General features: G+C 39.7%; 1 protein-coding gene across 9 annotated transcripts in view; it reads right to left on the reverse strand.

Moving 5' to 3' along the window:
* Positions 1–15,002, reverse strand: part of prdm5 (PR domain containing 5) — a 351,179-nt gene that overhangs the window by 159,030 nt on the left and 177,147 nt on the right. For all 9 annotated transcript variants that reach the window (XM_087988179.1, XM_043696639.2, XM_043696605.2 and 6 more), the window contains 2 exons: positions 13,474–13,567; positions 10,430–10,590 (listed from right to left, as the gene is read on the reverse strand). In XM_087988179.1, the coding sequence (XP_087844305.1) occupies positions 10,430–10,590; positions 13,474–13,567 (255 nt within the window). The remainder of the gene's footprint in view (positions 1–10,429; positions 10,591–13,473; positions 13,568–15,002) is intronic.

The raw sequence follows: 15,002 nt of genomic DNA on the forward strand, positions 1-15,002 counted from the left end.
TCCAATTAAATCAACAAGTTCAGTCTCTAAATACTTCAGTAGAACTTGGCTGGCAGCTTAAAATTAGAAATGTGTTTACTCCCAGTGAAGATGGGCTGCAGACAACTCCAAGGAAGCCAACACCGAGGTGGGATGATCAACTTCCACAGAGCCAGGTCATGGATAAGTAGAAACTGTCTGAGATCTGGAGTATTTCAAGGAATAAAGTTCCTGTTTTAACAAAACAGCCATTTTCCATGAAGGACATGCATGAGATTAAAATATCCCCAAGATAATGGTAACGGGGCAATTACCTATTTCAGCAAAGTCCTCTGCAGGAGGAAATCAAGATCTACAAATGAGGTAATGAGCCAATTTCCTGTTCGTGAGAAGAAAACCATTGAGATAAAAGCTCTTCCAGTTTAAAAGTACTGTCAGACCTCACAAGTCAATAACAGCAAATCAAAGTCAACAGTCCTCAAGGCAAAGCCCTACCCAGTTTCCAAGTCCAAAGTAAATACATTTTGGTAAAATAGTGAAACCTGTGGACTGCCTGAATTTGTGAAGTCAGAGGTTTATGGGCGATGAAGATAATGTTCAATGGGGAATTATATTTAAAATTTAAATTGCAGGAAAAGAGAAAGAATTGTCTGGTCATACAGAATTTGAACACTGTTGAAAGAAAATACATTCATTTGAAACTTTTCCTCTTAGTCTCATCAGAAAAGTGTACACGAATATTATTTTAAAGAGAAAGAAAAGTTTCAGAGGTGATTTACAAGGTAATGGTTCCAGAATGGTTAATACCAAAGGCTGCATTTAGCTCTACTAAATCAAATGATATTACAAAGGCTGGGCTAGGGGAAGGCAGGAAATGGTGGTGTTGTCACTGGACTAGTAATCCAGAGGCCCAGGCTAATGCTCTGGGGAGCAGGAGTTCAAAGCTAGTCTCAGTAGTATGCATTATTGTAACAATCCACCTGGTTTACTAATGTTTGTGGAGAAGGAAAAGTACCATTCCCTCAGGTTGGTCATTCATGTAACTTCCAATGCATTGCAATGTGACTGACACTTAATTACTCTCTGGAATGACCTTGCAAGCCTTCAAGAGCAATTTGCAATGAGCTACCAATGCTAGGCTAGCTAGCAATCCCCACATTCAATGAAAAAATAAAACAGCACAGCTCTGGACGTCAAGGAAGACAAATGGCTTTTCTCATAACCTCAGCAATGGTATCTATCATACCAGTGTAATTTTATACCTGATTGCTATTGTAGATTTGCAATCTGGGCAAGGGTAACATAGACAGCAGCTCACTGGAGGGAAACTTGCTGCAAAGTACTGAGATGAGAACTAAAATGTGGTAGGTTACAGGAGAAGGCTGATTGTTATGAGAATGAACACCTAAGCAATGGCGGACATGCCAGAAAGCCTAAATTCAATGCCAAGGAGCATGGAAGAGTCTTGCACTAACTGACGCAGGACACTACACTGAGCTTGCAGCTCAACCTCACCCTTGCAGGCTAAGCCATGATGCAGAGTCTGATAGCTGATGGCCAACCAATACTAGTGTTCAAAGAAGCTTACAGAATGTCATTGCCATGTGGCAATTACAGATTACAAGCATCACTGAGCCGCATCCAGGGAAGTTGCTGTAACTCCAAGGAAAGTAAAGCTACTGTCTTCTCGAACATTTTTAACATTCAAACTTCAGATTTTGGCAGAATATCATTTTAAATAGTCCTTGCATAGCGTAAATCATTTATATTTAATAAGAAATTATTCTTGTGTGAGCACATTCACCGACTAAAGTTGTGCATATATGCATATATGAACATGAAGGTATTGAAACAAAACAGGAATACCTTTTCAGAAAATACTTCACAACCAAAATTAATTACATTATTAATTCTATTTAAAAGAACTTGATTTACTTCTCTTTTTTTGTTGTCAAAGTATTACCACAGTCCAGTTACAGAAGTACACATTTAAAACAGACCCTGTAATTTTCACTTTTAGAAATACATTGGATCCAATTCTGTTTTCAATAAAGTCAACTTTAAATATGATTGACATTTAAGATTTTGTTTTGTCTAAGATTGCACATTCCTGTTTGTGTTCTCTGGGTGAGTACAGAGGATTTGTTAATATGCAGAAATAACTGCCATAAAATCTAATAAAATCTAATCTCATTTCGTATTGAACTACTTCAGGCAATCAACAAGTTACCCACAAGAAAAGCTGTACCTGATAATTAAGCCATGACCGGTGCCAATGGGTCTTACACCATGCAATAACATTATTAATCTGGGCTGGAATTACCAATACATTAAGCGTATTTATTCACCAGAAACCAAATAAACCAGTTCAAAAGGCTGAGGAATTTCAAATGCACATTCTGTCCAGCACAAATCAATTTTCTGAGATCTTTTGCGCTGGTTTAAAACATTATGCTCCTCCTACAGACACCAGATTGAATTAATCACCATCATACGTTTCAACTCATTCTACCTGTTCATGGGTGTTCAGGAAAGCTCCTAAAATGATTCTCAATGTTTTAGGCACAACAGCACTAAACAGACATTTTAAAAACTCTTAAATATTGAAAAAGTATTCAATTTACTAAGGAACTGACAGCAGTATACCAATGAAATAAGTCGATGCTCTTGTACAGATTTTAAAAATGGTTTTCAACATTTTAGAAATAAGATATTCACATGTATTGGATTAGTCATTATTAATAAAGCTCTACTGAGTATCTGGACTTAAATATACTCAGGATTAATTCTTATTACTCATTTTGTTTCTTAACAGAAACAAAGAATTAAGATTTTAAGGTGCTGCCTGATTGCACTGGTTCATGCAAGATTTTATACTTGGTAACACACAAATATTTGGGCAGAAACTTGGGCAAACATTTCAATTCAGAAAACTTGCTTAATTTAGGAGTGTCATTTACACCCAGTTTACTAACCAATTACAAATCAGAAGCTTTATGAGAAGTTCCAGCTAAATGGCTGGAGTGTAAATGAAGGAATTAAGTAGGTAGCATTATCCAGATATCACATTGTTAGAGGTTGACAGATATTATGAAGTTGGAGGCATGTACTATACTAAGAGAGAGTGAAAGCTGGCAAGGACCTAGTAAAGCACAGAGGGTGCTGAAATATTTAAATATGTAACATTTGGCTGTGAAACAAATAGCTCAGCTGAGTTGCTATGTCCCACAACAATTCGAATTGAGGCAGTTTAAATTATGCCCCAAGACACTAAAACCCAATCAAAATTGAATTTTACTGTTTTTAAGACATTAAACCAATAAGACAATCTGATATTTTGGGGTATAAATATCAGGCATTTTGAATAGTTTGCAAGAGAGAGAGGCAAAGAGCACCAACACAGACTGCCCGCAGACCCGCTCTCTGAAAGGTACCTTTATCAGAGAAGATGAAAGAGATTTCTGAGTTTCTAACACTAAATGGGCTATATCAGTTTGAAGTGATGCCATTTGGAATGAAGAATGCACCTGCCACATGCCAAAGACTCATGAACAGAGTTGTGACTGGGTTAACAAACTGTGCAGTCTATTTGGATGATGTAGTGATCTTTAGTGAGTCTTAGAAAGATCACATGGTACAGCTGGCAAAGCTCTTTGGACAATTAAGAGAAGCAAAACTAGTAATAAATTTAAACAAAACTGAATTTGTGAAAGCAGAGGTGACATTCTTGGGACATAATATCGGTCATGGAAGGTTGACCTTAAGGAATGCAAGACGAAGGCCATTGAGGAATTTTCACAGCCAAACTCAAAGAAAGAGGTGCTTCAATTTTTGGGACTAAGTGGATTGTACCAGAAGTCTGTTCCAAACTTCAGCAGCATAGTAGCACCGTTATCAGATTTGCTGAAGAAAAACACAAGATTTCGGTGGACAGAACAATGCCAGGAGGCATTTGACCAATTAAATGCAATAATAACCACTGCACCAGTTTCAGTTACACCAAATTTTTTGAAACTCTTCAAAGTTACAATTGATGCTAGTGACATAGGAGTTGGTGCTTACTGCTACAGGATGATGATGATGGAAGTGAACTGCCAGTGGTTCCTTTTCAAAGAAACTCAATATCCAGCAAAGGAAATACTCTACAATCAAAAGAGAACCACTGAGTTTGGCACCGGTTTTACAACGTTTTAATGTGTATATCATGAACAATGATCGGAGACGTTTGTATACACTGATCACAATCTGCTTACATTCTTGGAATGCTTTAAAGACAAGAATATGGGAGCATTTTGTTGCAGTCTTATGTTACAGACTTTTAATTTACAAATCATACATGTTGCAGGTCATAAGAATATAATAGCAAATGTGTTATCGCAGATTTAACCGATACAATATAGATGAGATTGAAGAGATACCAACGTTTGTTTATATATATATATATATATATATATAAATAAATATATATATATATAAATATATATATATGTGTGTGTGTGTGTGTGTGTGTAAGTTAATATGAACTTAGATTAAAGTCCTATGCGTGGCATTGTAATGTGGTTAAGAAATAGAAAAACAATGAAGCCAACTTTTCATTATGATGGTTCATTTTTTTCTTAGGGGAGAGGTGTTATGAAGTTGTAGGCGTGTACTACATCATTAAGAGGGAGTGAAAGCTGGCAATGACCTAGCAAAGCACAGTGTGCTGAAAAATTTAAAAAATGTAACATTTAGTTGTCAAACAAATAGCTCAGCTGAGTTGCTGTGTCCCAAAACAATTCGAATTGTGCCAGTTTAAATTATGCCCCAAGATACTAAAACCCAATTAAGTTTGAATTTTACTGTTTTGACAACATCAAACCATTTGAGACAATTGGTGTTTTGGGGTATAAAAATCAGGCATTTTGAACAGTTAGCCAGGGAGTCATGAACGGCACTAATACAGACTGCCCACAGACCTGCTCTCTGAAAAGGTACCTTTATCTATGAAAGACGTGTGTCGCAACAGCTGGTTGGTTTTGTAACTTGATTTTTTTTGTAATCATAATCGGGGTTTTTATCACTTCACTATACTGTTGTAGAGTGGGAGGTAGATAAATCAATCAGGCAAAGGAGGCTTACAGTGTAGATAGATGTTGTTAAATGTTCTCTTCTTAGAGTTAGAGAATAAATTGTTAATTTTTTTCTTTAATAGTGGAATTTGGATAGTCTTTTGTCACTCATACTTTAACAGATTACAAGGCGAGATGAGCTTTTCTGTGTGTCTGGTTTAAATTAGCAGAAGGGTTTACCCCGTGTCGTAACTATAGGTGCTTTGAATCTTCTTCCCTGGCAACCTTTCAGGATCGAGGATGAGGAGTTGGTTTTGTGAGCTTTGAGATGGTTCATAAGTCCTCTGCACATTCTAAGTCATGCAGGGCAGCTGATACCTAGAGGTTGAGTTTGATGAATTGTTTTCTAGTCATGTGCACATTCCACAACACCTAACTAGTGTCTCTGTATATTCCCAACAAACTCAGAAGCAGCCATGGTAGGATTCTGTGACAGGCAGTCAGCATCATTGGGGAGAGCAGGGAGGGAGAGAATTGGATGGCCAGCAGTCAGGCAGAACCATATTCACTGGAATTGACTGGAATAGCAATTTTTTATGCTACCGCGAAAGGAGTTAGCTGTATTGAGAGGTTCACTTAAGTGTTTAAAATCTTTTCTATTCTGAAATTTCAACAAAGTTTATAAATTAGTGAGAGAGTTAATAAAATCTGTAAAAGGTACATAAGTGAATAATATAACTACATGATTAAAACTGATTAACAAAGATGTGTCAAGACTTGAGCATGTAGAAGCTCCTGGATAGCATTGTGGGCCATTGTGCAGGCAATGATTGAAGTTTGAGCAGTTTTGGCAGAACTACAGATGGTGGTGCATCGGGGAGAGAAATGTTACCTTGATGTTTTGCACCATTTATGATAGCATGTGCTGATTTGGTCAGCGGTCATGGATAGGAGAGTGTGACTGTGAAGGCAAGGATCCAGATGGCTGGAGTGTCAACCCTGCAATGATCCAATAAATCTGAGGGTCTTTCAGCCTGTTTGAATGAGATCAAGGGCAACAGGATGGATGTGCAAACTGATCTGGCAATGTGGCATATGAAGCCATTCAAAGGCGGGGGGGGGGGGGGGGGGAGGGGGGCTCAAAACAAGTAATGTGGAGTAGCAGGTGTTGGCCTATTGAAGGGGATGGAAACCATTCTTTGCATGAAAGAGCTGGAGTCCAAATGACAGTGTTGGCAATCAGGTGCCACGATTTAGACATCTGCTCAGGGAACAGAAGCAAACTACAGTTGGGGTGAAAAGAGGTTCTGCTTGGAGACCATGAGAAGCTTGGCATTCAATTGAAAAGCAGAACATCGAAGGTTATAATCTCTCAATTATTACCTAAGTTACATGCAGATTGGCATGGGGTATATAAAATTAATAAGGTGGCTCAAAGTCCAGTAGAAATCGATTCCAGTTTGTAAGCCACTGATACCAGGAGCAGTTCGTTGGAGAGGAGGTTCAAAGGTGACTTAATCAAGGCATATAAGATAATTAGAGGGTTAGATAGGATGGACAGTGAGAGCCTCTTTCCTCAGACAGTGAAGGTTAACATGAGGGGACATAGCATTAAATTGAGGGGTGGTAAACTTAGGATAGATATCAGGGGTAGTTTCTTTATTCAGAAAGTAGTAGGGGCGTGGAACAGCCTGCATGCAATAGTAGTAGACTTGCCGACGTTAAGGGCATTTAAATGGGCTTTGGACATACGGATAATAATGGAATGGTGCAGGTTGGATGGGCACCAGATTATTTTCACAGGTCGGTGCAACATCGAGGACCAAAGGGCCTGTACTGCGCTGTAACGTTCTATGTTCTGTGTACCAGGGAATGTGATGGCTGTACCATTGGGATAGTCTATGCTTGGACCATTCTGGGGCCAGTATTCTTTCCAACTGGATAACTGGGGAAGTAGATAAGGTTTACACTAAAGAATGGGGACAAGGAATCAAAAGTAGAGAGATATGGTATTTCGAAAAGTAGAGACAAGGTAAGAAAGAAAATAGGAATATGGGAAATGAGCGACTTAAAAGAGCAAGGAAGAGCAAGAGAAAAACTAGTAATTTGGAAGTATCAAGGCTAAATGTTAAGATGATAACAAAAAGACAATGCTAAAGGCTCTATACTTGCATGTGTATAATACATTAAAATGTAAACAAATTGATAATGGACATTGAGGTAGAAAACATGATCCGCTCACCATGACATAGACATGGCTTCAGTTGACAACTGAATACTGAGGAATATATAGCTCTTAGGAAAAATTGGAAGCTTGGTTGAGGTAGATAGTACTCTTAATCATGGACGGCAATTGTGCAATTTGTTAGAGTTGATCTTGGATCAGGTGATCAGAAAATAGAGTCTGTATAAGTGGAGAGGAGGAATAGTGGGGGAAGTTACTAGTGGGAGTGGTGCACAGGCCCTGCATCAGTAACCACACTATGGGACAAATTCACAAGAAATAATATTGGGTGCCTATGATAATGGGGCTGCAGTAATAGTTGACATTAGTCAATATATTAACTAGAAAAATCATACTGGCAGTTCTGAGGAAACGCTAACTCGGATTTCTCTTCACAGAGGCTGCCAGATCTGCTGAGCTCTTCCAGCAACTTCTGTTTTTGTTGGTGATTTACAGCATCCACAGTTATTGTGGTTTTTATTTGCTCTAATTGGAACTCAGTTGTGGAAGAAAAATCCCAAGAGGACAATGGAAACACTTAAAGGATTTTCTCAACGCATCCCAAAGAAGCCAAAAATCTCAACTCATGAAGCCTCTGGATTCTGATCAACTAAAATGGAGGATGCTCATTCAGAAAAGCACTGAACACACAAACATGAAGTTGGAGCAGAAGTAGGCCATATTGTTCCTCAAGCCTGCTTTGCCATTCATTAAAAGTATGGCCAATCTGTTTTTGCTTCAAATGTCACATTCACATCGACATCAAATAACTCCTGATCTCCCTGACTAACTAGAATCTGCCCATCTCCATCATGAAAACAGTCACTCATGGCACCTCACTGCCTACGGAGGCAGAGAACTCTAAGCCTCAGGGAAAAAAAAACATCTCTGACTTGAAAGGACCACCCTGAGTTTTAAAACAGTGCTCCCTGGTTTTGAAGTCACCCACATAATTTCCACATCCACCTTTTTTAGACCAGTCAGGATCTTGCATATTTCAATCAAGTCACCTCTCACTCTTCTAAACTCCAGTGGAAACAAGCCCAGTCTGCCCAACCTGTCTTCATAAGACAGTCTATTAAATCTAGCTCGAGAGGATAGTGCTGGAAAAGCACAGCGAGTCAGGCAGCATTAGAGGAGCAGGAGAATCGACGTTACAGGCAAAAGCCCTTCATTAGGAATCTGCCTCTCTCTCTACAAGGATCTCAGTGAGTCCCTCTCTCACTGCATCCCCCAGGTCATCTTCTTGGCCCTCAAGCTCTTCAGCCACATCCTGAAGCAGACTCGCTACCACAGCCACATCTCTTTCTTCAGTGCCTGCCTACAGAACCGACTCATCCCACATGGACGCCGGACTACATTCAGACCAACACAATTAGGACTTGAACAGGACAACCAGTACCTATTACAAATTCAAAACCTCCAGAAACAATTTTCCTTCTGGATCATCTGGTCCACACTCACAGACATGCGCCACAACCTAATCTCCCTGCAATCAGCCCTGCCTCAGCTCAGGGGCACACTCTCTCAGAACTGCAAAGGACCTCTGCTCTTAATTCTAGGTACCAATCCAATAAACCACCTCGAATGCATTTACCTCTTCCTTAAGTAAGGAGACCAAAAGAATCCACAGTACTCAGTTTATACTGTAATGATGGATATGAGCTTCACTGGCCAGGCCAGCATTTATTACCCATCCGTAATTGTCCAGAGAACAGTTCAGAGTCAACCACAATGCTTGACCAAAGGACCAAGGAAAGATGGCGGTTTCCTTTCCTGAATGATATCAGTGAACTAGATGTGTATCCTGGTCATCATTAGACTCCAAATTCCAAATTATTTTCTATTGAAGCCCAATTCCACCATCTGCCATGGCAGCATTTGAACCCAGGTCCCTGGATTATCTGGTGATAACACCACTAGGCAATTGCCTCTCCTCTTGATTATGAGCTGTACTTGTATATTGACTTTTTTCTTACAATTTCTCTGCAACTCAGATTTCTGCAGTCATTCTATGTGTATAGAATTTTTTTTAATCTTCCAGCCAAAGCGAACAAGTTCACATTTTCCCACGTTATATTCCATGTGCTTTACTCAACCTATCAACCCCATTTTCAACTTCCTGAACAGTTTCCCACAATGTAGTTTTATCTGTGAATTTAGCCATAGTATCGTCCTTTTCCACATCTAAGTCATTGATGTAAACTGTAAAATGCTGGGGCCCCAGTACAGATCCACCTGTCACATCCTGCCAAATATAGACTCATTTATATACTTTTTTTTAAACCAGCCATCCAATTTTTATCCTTGCTAATATGTTACCACCTATAACACAAGTTTTTATTGTCCACAATAACATATCATGTGGCACCTTGTCAAATACCTTTTGGAAATCCAAGTATATTGTGGGCAGCACGGTGGCACAGTGGTTAGCACTGCTGCCTCACAGCGCCAGAGACCCGGGTTCAATTCCCGCCTCAGGCGACTGTCTGTGTGGAGTTTGCACGTTCTCCCCGTGTCTGCGTGGGTTTCCTCCGGGTGCTCCGGTTTCCTCCCACAGTCCAAAGATGTGCAGGTCAGGTGAATTGGCCATGCTAAATTGCCCCTAGTGTTAGGTAAGGGGTAAATGTAGGGGTATGGGTGGGTTACGCTTCGGCGGGTCGGTGTGGACTTGTTGGGCCGAAGGGCCTGTTTCCACACTGTAATGTAATGTAATGTAATCTAATCTAAATCTAATTATTCCTAAAGGGACATTTCCCTTTATCCACAAGATTTAAGACTAGAAAACATAGGATCAAAAGTGGGCCATTTGAATCATTGAGTTTGTTCCACCATTTGGTTCCTTTGCTACTTAAAATCTATCTCATCATTGAAAATGCTTAATGACCTAACTCCTATAATCTTATGCAGTCCCAATGCATTCACTCAATGGACATTGGGGGACTTGCTGTACAGGATACTATACAAAAAACAAACACTTGCTCTATTCTGGCATGGATGGGAATGATCACTCCTTTAAAGGCACACTGCTTGACCAAAGGACCAAGAATTAAGGAAAGATAGGTCCATTGACAGTCACCTCCCAGCCAGTACTTCAGATTATCAGCATTCAAGGAATTATTTGCTTTTTGTTTATGAAACAATTGTAACACAATTACTCAAAAATGTCACATACCTTTTTATGACTCTTTAGCACAGAGGGAGTCACAAAGGCTTTGTCACATAGGTCACACTTATATTTCTTGTGCCCATCGTGCACCACTTGAATGTGAACATTTAAAGTATCCTTCCTCTTGAATGTTGCATCACAATGATCACATTTGAAAGTTCGTTCACCTGGATGATAGCAAGAAAGATAACTTGTTACATTTCATGATGACAAAGAAACATATTTGCCAGTCGATCCAGGAAAAGAAAATGAAAGAGTTAGAGTCATAAAGAGAGAAGAATAAACAATCAGAAAGCAAGATATAGCCATCATCATGCCATTGGGACACTGCAAATACTTCTCAGCCAGTGGATTACTTCTGAAGTATGAAAATTACAGTCGCTTTACACAAAGTAAAGCTGCACAAACAGCAAATGATGTTTCTTTAAATGCTTATGAATCATTCACCTCGAGTACTCCCTGTGGTAGGTAGAGAGTTTCACATCCTCACTACTCTCTTGGTAAAGAAGATTCTTCTGAATTCTTTCTGAGAGTTGTTGGCAACTGTCATTAATTAATGACCTCATTTCAGCACTGCTACACGAGTGAGAAGAAACATGGTGTCAATGCTGTCAAACCTCTCAATTTTTAAAGACTTCTCTTTTGTCATCCCTCAGCCTTCCCTTTTCAAGAGGAAAAAAAGGCCAATCCATTCATCCTTTTCTGATTAGTTCTAGGTTTTCTGATTCGTCCCAACTTGCAGTTACAAACATACAAGATAGAAGCAGAGCTTGACAATTTGGGGGTTGGAGTAGAAGAATAGGGAAGTCTTACTCCAACTGTACAAGTGGTGAGACCATATCTGGAATATTGTGAGCAGTTTTGGTCGCTTATTTAAGGGAATGTACCATTTCATTGGAGGCAGTTCGGAGAAGGTTCACCAGCATGATTCCTGGTATGGAGGGATTGTCTTACGAACAAAGGTTAAACAGGTTGGGACTCTACTCGCTGGAGTTCAGAAGAATGAGAGGTGAACCCATTGAAACATTTAGAACTCTTAAAGGGCTTGACAGTGTAACTGCTGACAGGATGTTTCCCCTCAGGGAAGAGTCTAGGACCAGAAGGCTTGGTCTCTGAATAAAGGGATGCCAATTTAAGACTAAGATGAGGAGAAATTTCTCCTCTCAGGGAGTTGTGCGTCTTTAAAACTCCTTGCCACAGAGAGCTATGGGGGGGTTGGAGTCCTTGCGCATGTTTAAGGCTGTGATCAGTAGGGGAAATCAAGGGTTACGGAGGAAAGCAGACATGGGGAATTTCAGATCAATCATGATCCTATTGAATGGTTTAGAATGTTTGAGGGGCTGAACAACCTACTCCTGGTCCTCTTACTTATGGCCTTGTGTCCCCTTGGGACTCTCCTACCTTTCAATACGAGTATTTGGTTTAGAATTCCACATTTCCACATATGCCTGATAACTCTGGATTCCCCTGCCTGACAAGAACATATTCATCTCTGTCTTAAAAATATTCAATGCTCTTGCCTCTAAAGACAAAGAGTTTAAAATGTGCACAATCCTCCAAGAGGAAGACATTCTCCTAATCGCTGTCCTGAAAGGGCAACAACCACTAATTTTAAAACAGCGGCCTCTAGCTCTTGACTCACCCACAAGACGAAATATTGGAACAGATGTGGACCGTTCAGCCTGCGTGTCATTCAATCTGATTGTGGCTGATCAAACACTTTGTTGCCTTTTACCCACCCCATCCCTGTAACTCCATAAGCCATTAGTAATCAGAAATCTACCAACCTCTACCTTAAGAGAAAGTGAGGACTACAGATGCTGGAGATCAGAGTCGAAGACTGTGGTGCTGGAAAAGCACAGCCAGTCATCCAGCATCTGAGAAGCAGGAGAGTTGACATTTCGGGCATAAACCCTTCATTAAACTAACTCAAAGACTGAGCTTCCATGGCCCCCTGTGGCAGAGAATTCCAAAGGGCACGATGCTCTGAGTAAAGAGAATTTCTCCTAGTCTCAGACCTCATCGCATTGCCTTATTTTTAAATAGGGTCTCCTCGTCCTTGATTTCCTAACCAGCGGAAACATCTGACCTGCATTTGTTCTGTCTATCCCTTTAAATAATTTGTAAGTTTCAATGAGATCAACTCTCATTCTTCAGAACGCTGGAGAACACAGACTCAGTTTGCCCAATCTCTCTTCCCAGGATAGTACCACCATATTAGGAGCAAGTTGTTGTCGCATTGGTCTATGGCAATCCATTCAGAATCTGAAACACTTCAACCAAGTCACCCATCACCATTCTAAATTCCAGTGCAGTCAAGGCCAGCCTGCCATATCTATCCAGCTTCTTCCAGGTGTCAATCGAGTAAACCTCCTTTGAACTGCTTCCAATGCATTAAATTTTTGCTTACGGAAGGAAACATAGTATCACCATTTTAAATCTTTTTAGCACCTATTTGCAATGCATTTACATTTTTCATTATGTAAGGAGACCTGGTATCAACATTGAAAATCTTTTTAGCATCTACTTCTCCTTTTTATAAGATGTAAACGAGAACTTTACACGTGCTTCAAGGAGGTAGTCTGCTCAAGGCTTAATTACAAGGTTAGCATAACCCATTACTTTCAATTCCGGTCCTTTATAAGTAAACTCTATTGCTTTGTTTGTTTAATATTTTTAAAAAATATGACCTAAGTGGTCAATCTACTCTGTAACATACCAGCCATATGACTTATCTTGTTTGATCTATGGACCGACACATGTATTCACTCCTGCGTGGTCAGGGTCAGATCTGGTGCAAAAGGTAGTCTCACCCACAAACATAGGCCAAGTAGATTGTTAGTAGAAATTAAGAGTTGACTGCGTGCTTAAGCCTCCCAGCACGTTTCCCATCGACGGATGTGTGAAAGAGCCCTGTAGATTTTTGTAGTTGTTTATATCAAAAGTTTTCAAGCAACGATACTGAAGCAGTGGCACATGTAATTTTTAAAAAGACACTCTTGAAAAAAAGAATAAGACCAGCTAGAGGTACTATGAAGGTAGTTGCTCACTGTTGTGTATCAGGAGATGTCTCTGCAGGGAGAAGGGAGTCCGAAACAAAGCCTTACACTCATCACACTGGAATGGTCTTTCTTCCGAGTGTGTCTGTCAATGAAAGAGCTTGCATAAGTGAAGCAGTATCAGACATAGTGAAGCACATTAATCTGAGAAGATTTAAACAGTTATCTTATTTTTATGTAAAACAAACACCAATCAATTATATTTAAACAACATCGGAAACTCTTCATTTGAGCAACTACCCTAGGCATAACCGACAAAACAGATTTCATTCCTTATACGTGCATATATATCACACTGTTAATGGAGCAAAATATCATAAAATCACTGCAAACTGAAATAGGAGGAGTAGAGAGGAAAAGAGCTAGAAACACAGAAAAAAGACATGACCAAAGAATTCTATTTTGAGGAGGCTTTCCAAGATTGGATTAGGAGGAGGTAAGTGAGATAACGAGACTAAGGAGGTTAGGGCAATGGTTCAAGATTCTGAGATCTCAGAACGGAAAGCATATTCTCAGTGGTAGAGCAGAGGTAAAGGAGTCTATGGTAAACACATGAAATGGTGTTTCATCAATAGTTAATTGAGGTATGACCATAGATGGGCAATGTTCACAGAGCTAGAAACAGGCAATTGTAGAAATGGATGGTATGGATTGAAAAGTCAGCTCAGGGTTTGAACAAAACACTGATATTGCATTGGTTTCCATCTAAATAAATACTTCCAAGACCAAGGATCAGAAACCCAGAATACTACAGAAACCTTCTCTTATATTTCTAAAACATGCTTTTCAGAAGTCGGCTTATACAAATAAAAATAGATGCAAATGTGAATTAAGTGTTGTTGGATGGAGACACTCACAGAATATCACACCTGTAGATGCAAAGGGATTTGCAATCGATAATCCTTCAAAGGGGGAAACAGGCAAGTCAAAACAAGCTGGACTGTCATTTCTTCTAACTACAAAAATAATGAGCAGCTGATGAACCCCTGCTCAAAAGCAAGAAAACCCCTGAGGATTACTTCCCAAAATGCAAAACACAAAATGTGTTTATCCCTTTGAAAAATATACAAGGACAGTTGTTAAAAAGCCAGCTTCAATTCCACTAGAGTGTGTTTGTGGGACTGAACATTCTCCTGCATACCAGCCTAAGTTCAAGCATTAGTATGCTGCCAAGGTCATAGTTGAAAAACCATCCTATAATCTCCCCTGTGTTGCAGGTAAAGAACCTCTCTGAGGTCAGCAAGCTAGCCATCCTATATAAAAAGGAAGCATGAAAATTAAGGGGCCTTCTCTCAACCGGAATGCTGGAGCAGAGGGAATGAGAACTACAGAATCTCAAATAATCACAAAATTAAGAATAGTGAAACTGATTATTCAATTACCAACATTAACACCACAAGTCATCTCCACTGCAACGGTCATAATATTCAACTATCCTCACTTTGAAGGCAATTCAGACACTGATCTGTAACCTTTATTTGAGACTCACCTCTCATTGTGTTTTGTAATTAATCATTTTG

This window comes from Chiloscyllium plagiosum, unplaced genomic scaffold (assembly GCF_037043375.1).
Source record: "Chiloscyllium plagiosum isolate Xiang-an unplaced genomic scaffold, Cpla_swu_hap1 HiC_scaffold_1, whole genome shotgun sequence".
Lineage (NCBI taxonomy): Eukaryota > Metazoa > Chordata > Chondrichthyes > Orectolobiformes > Hemiscylliidae > Chiloscyllium > Chiloscyllium plagiosum.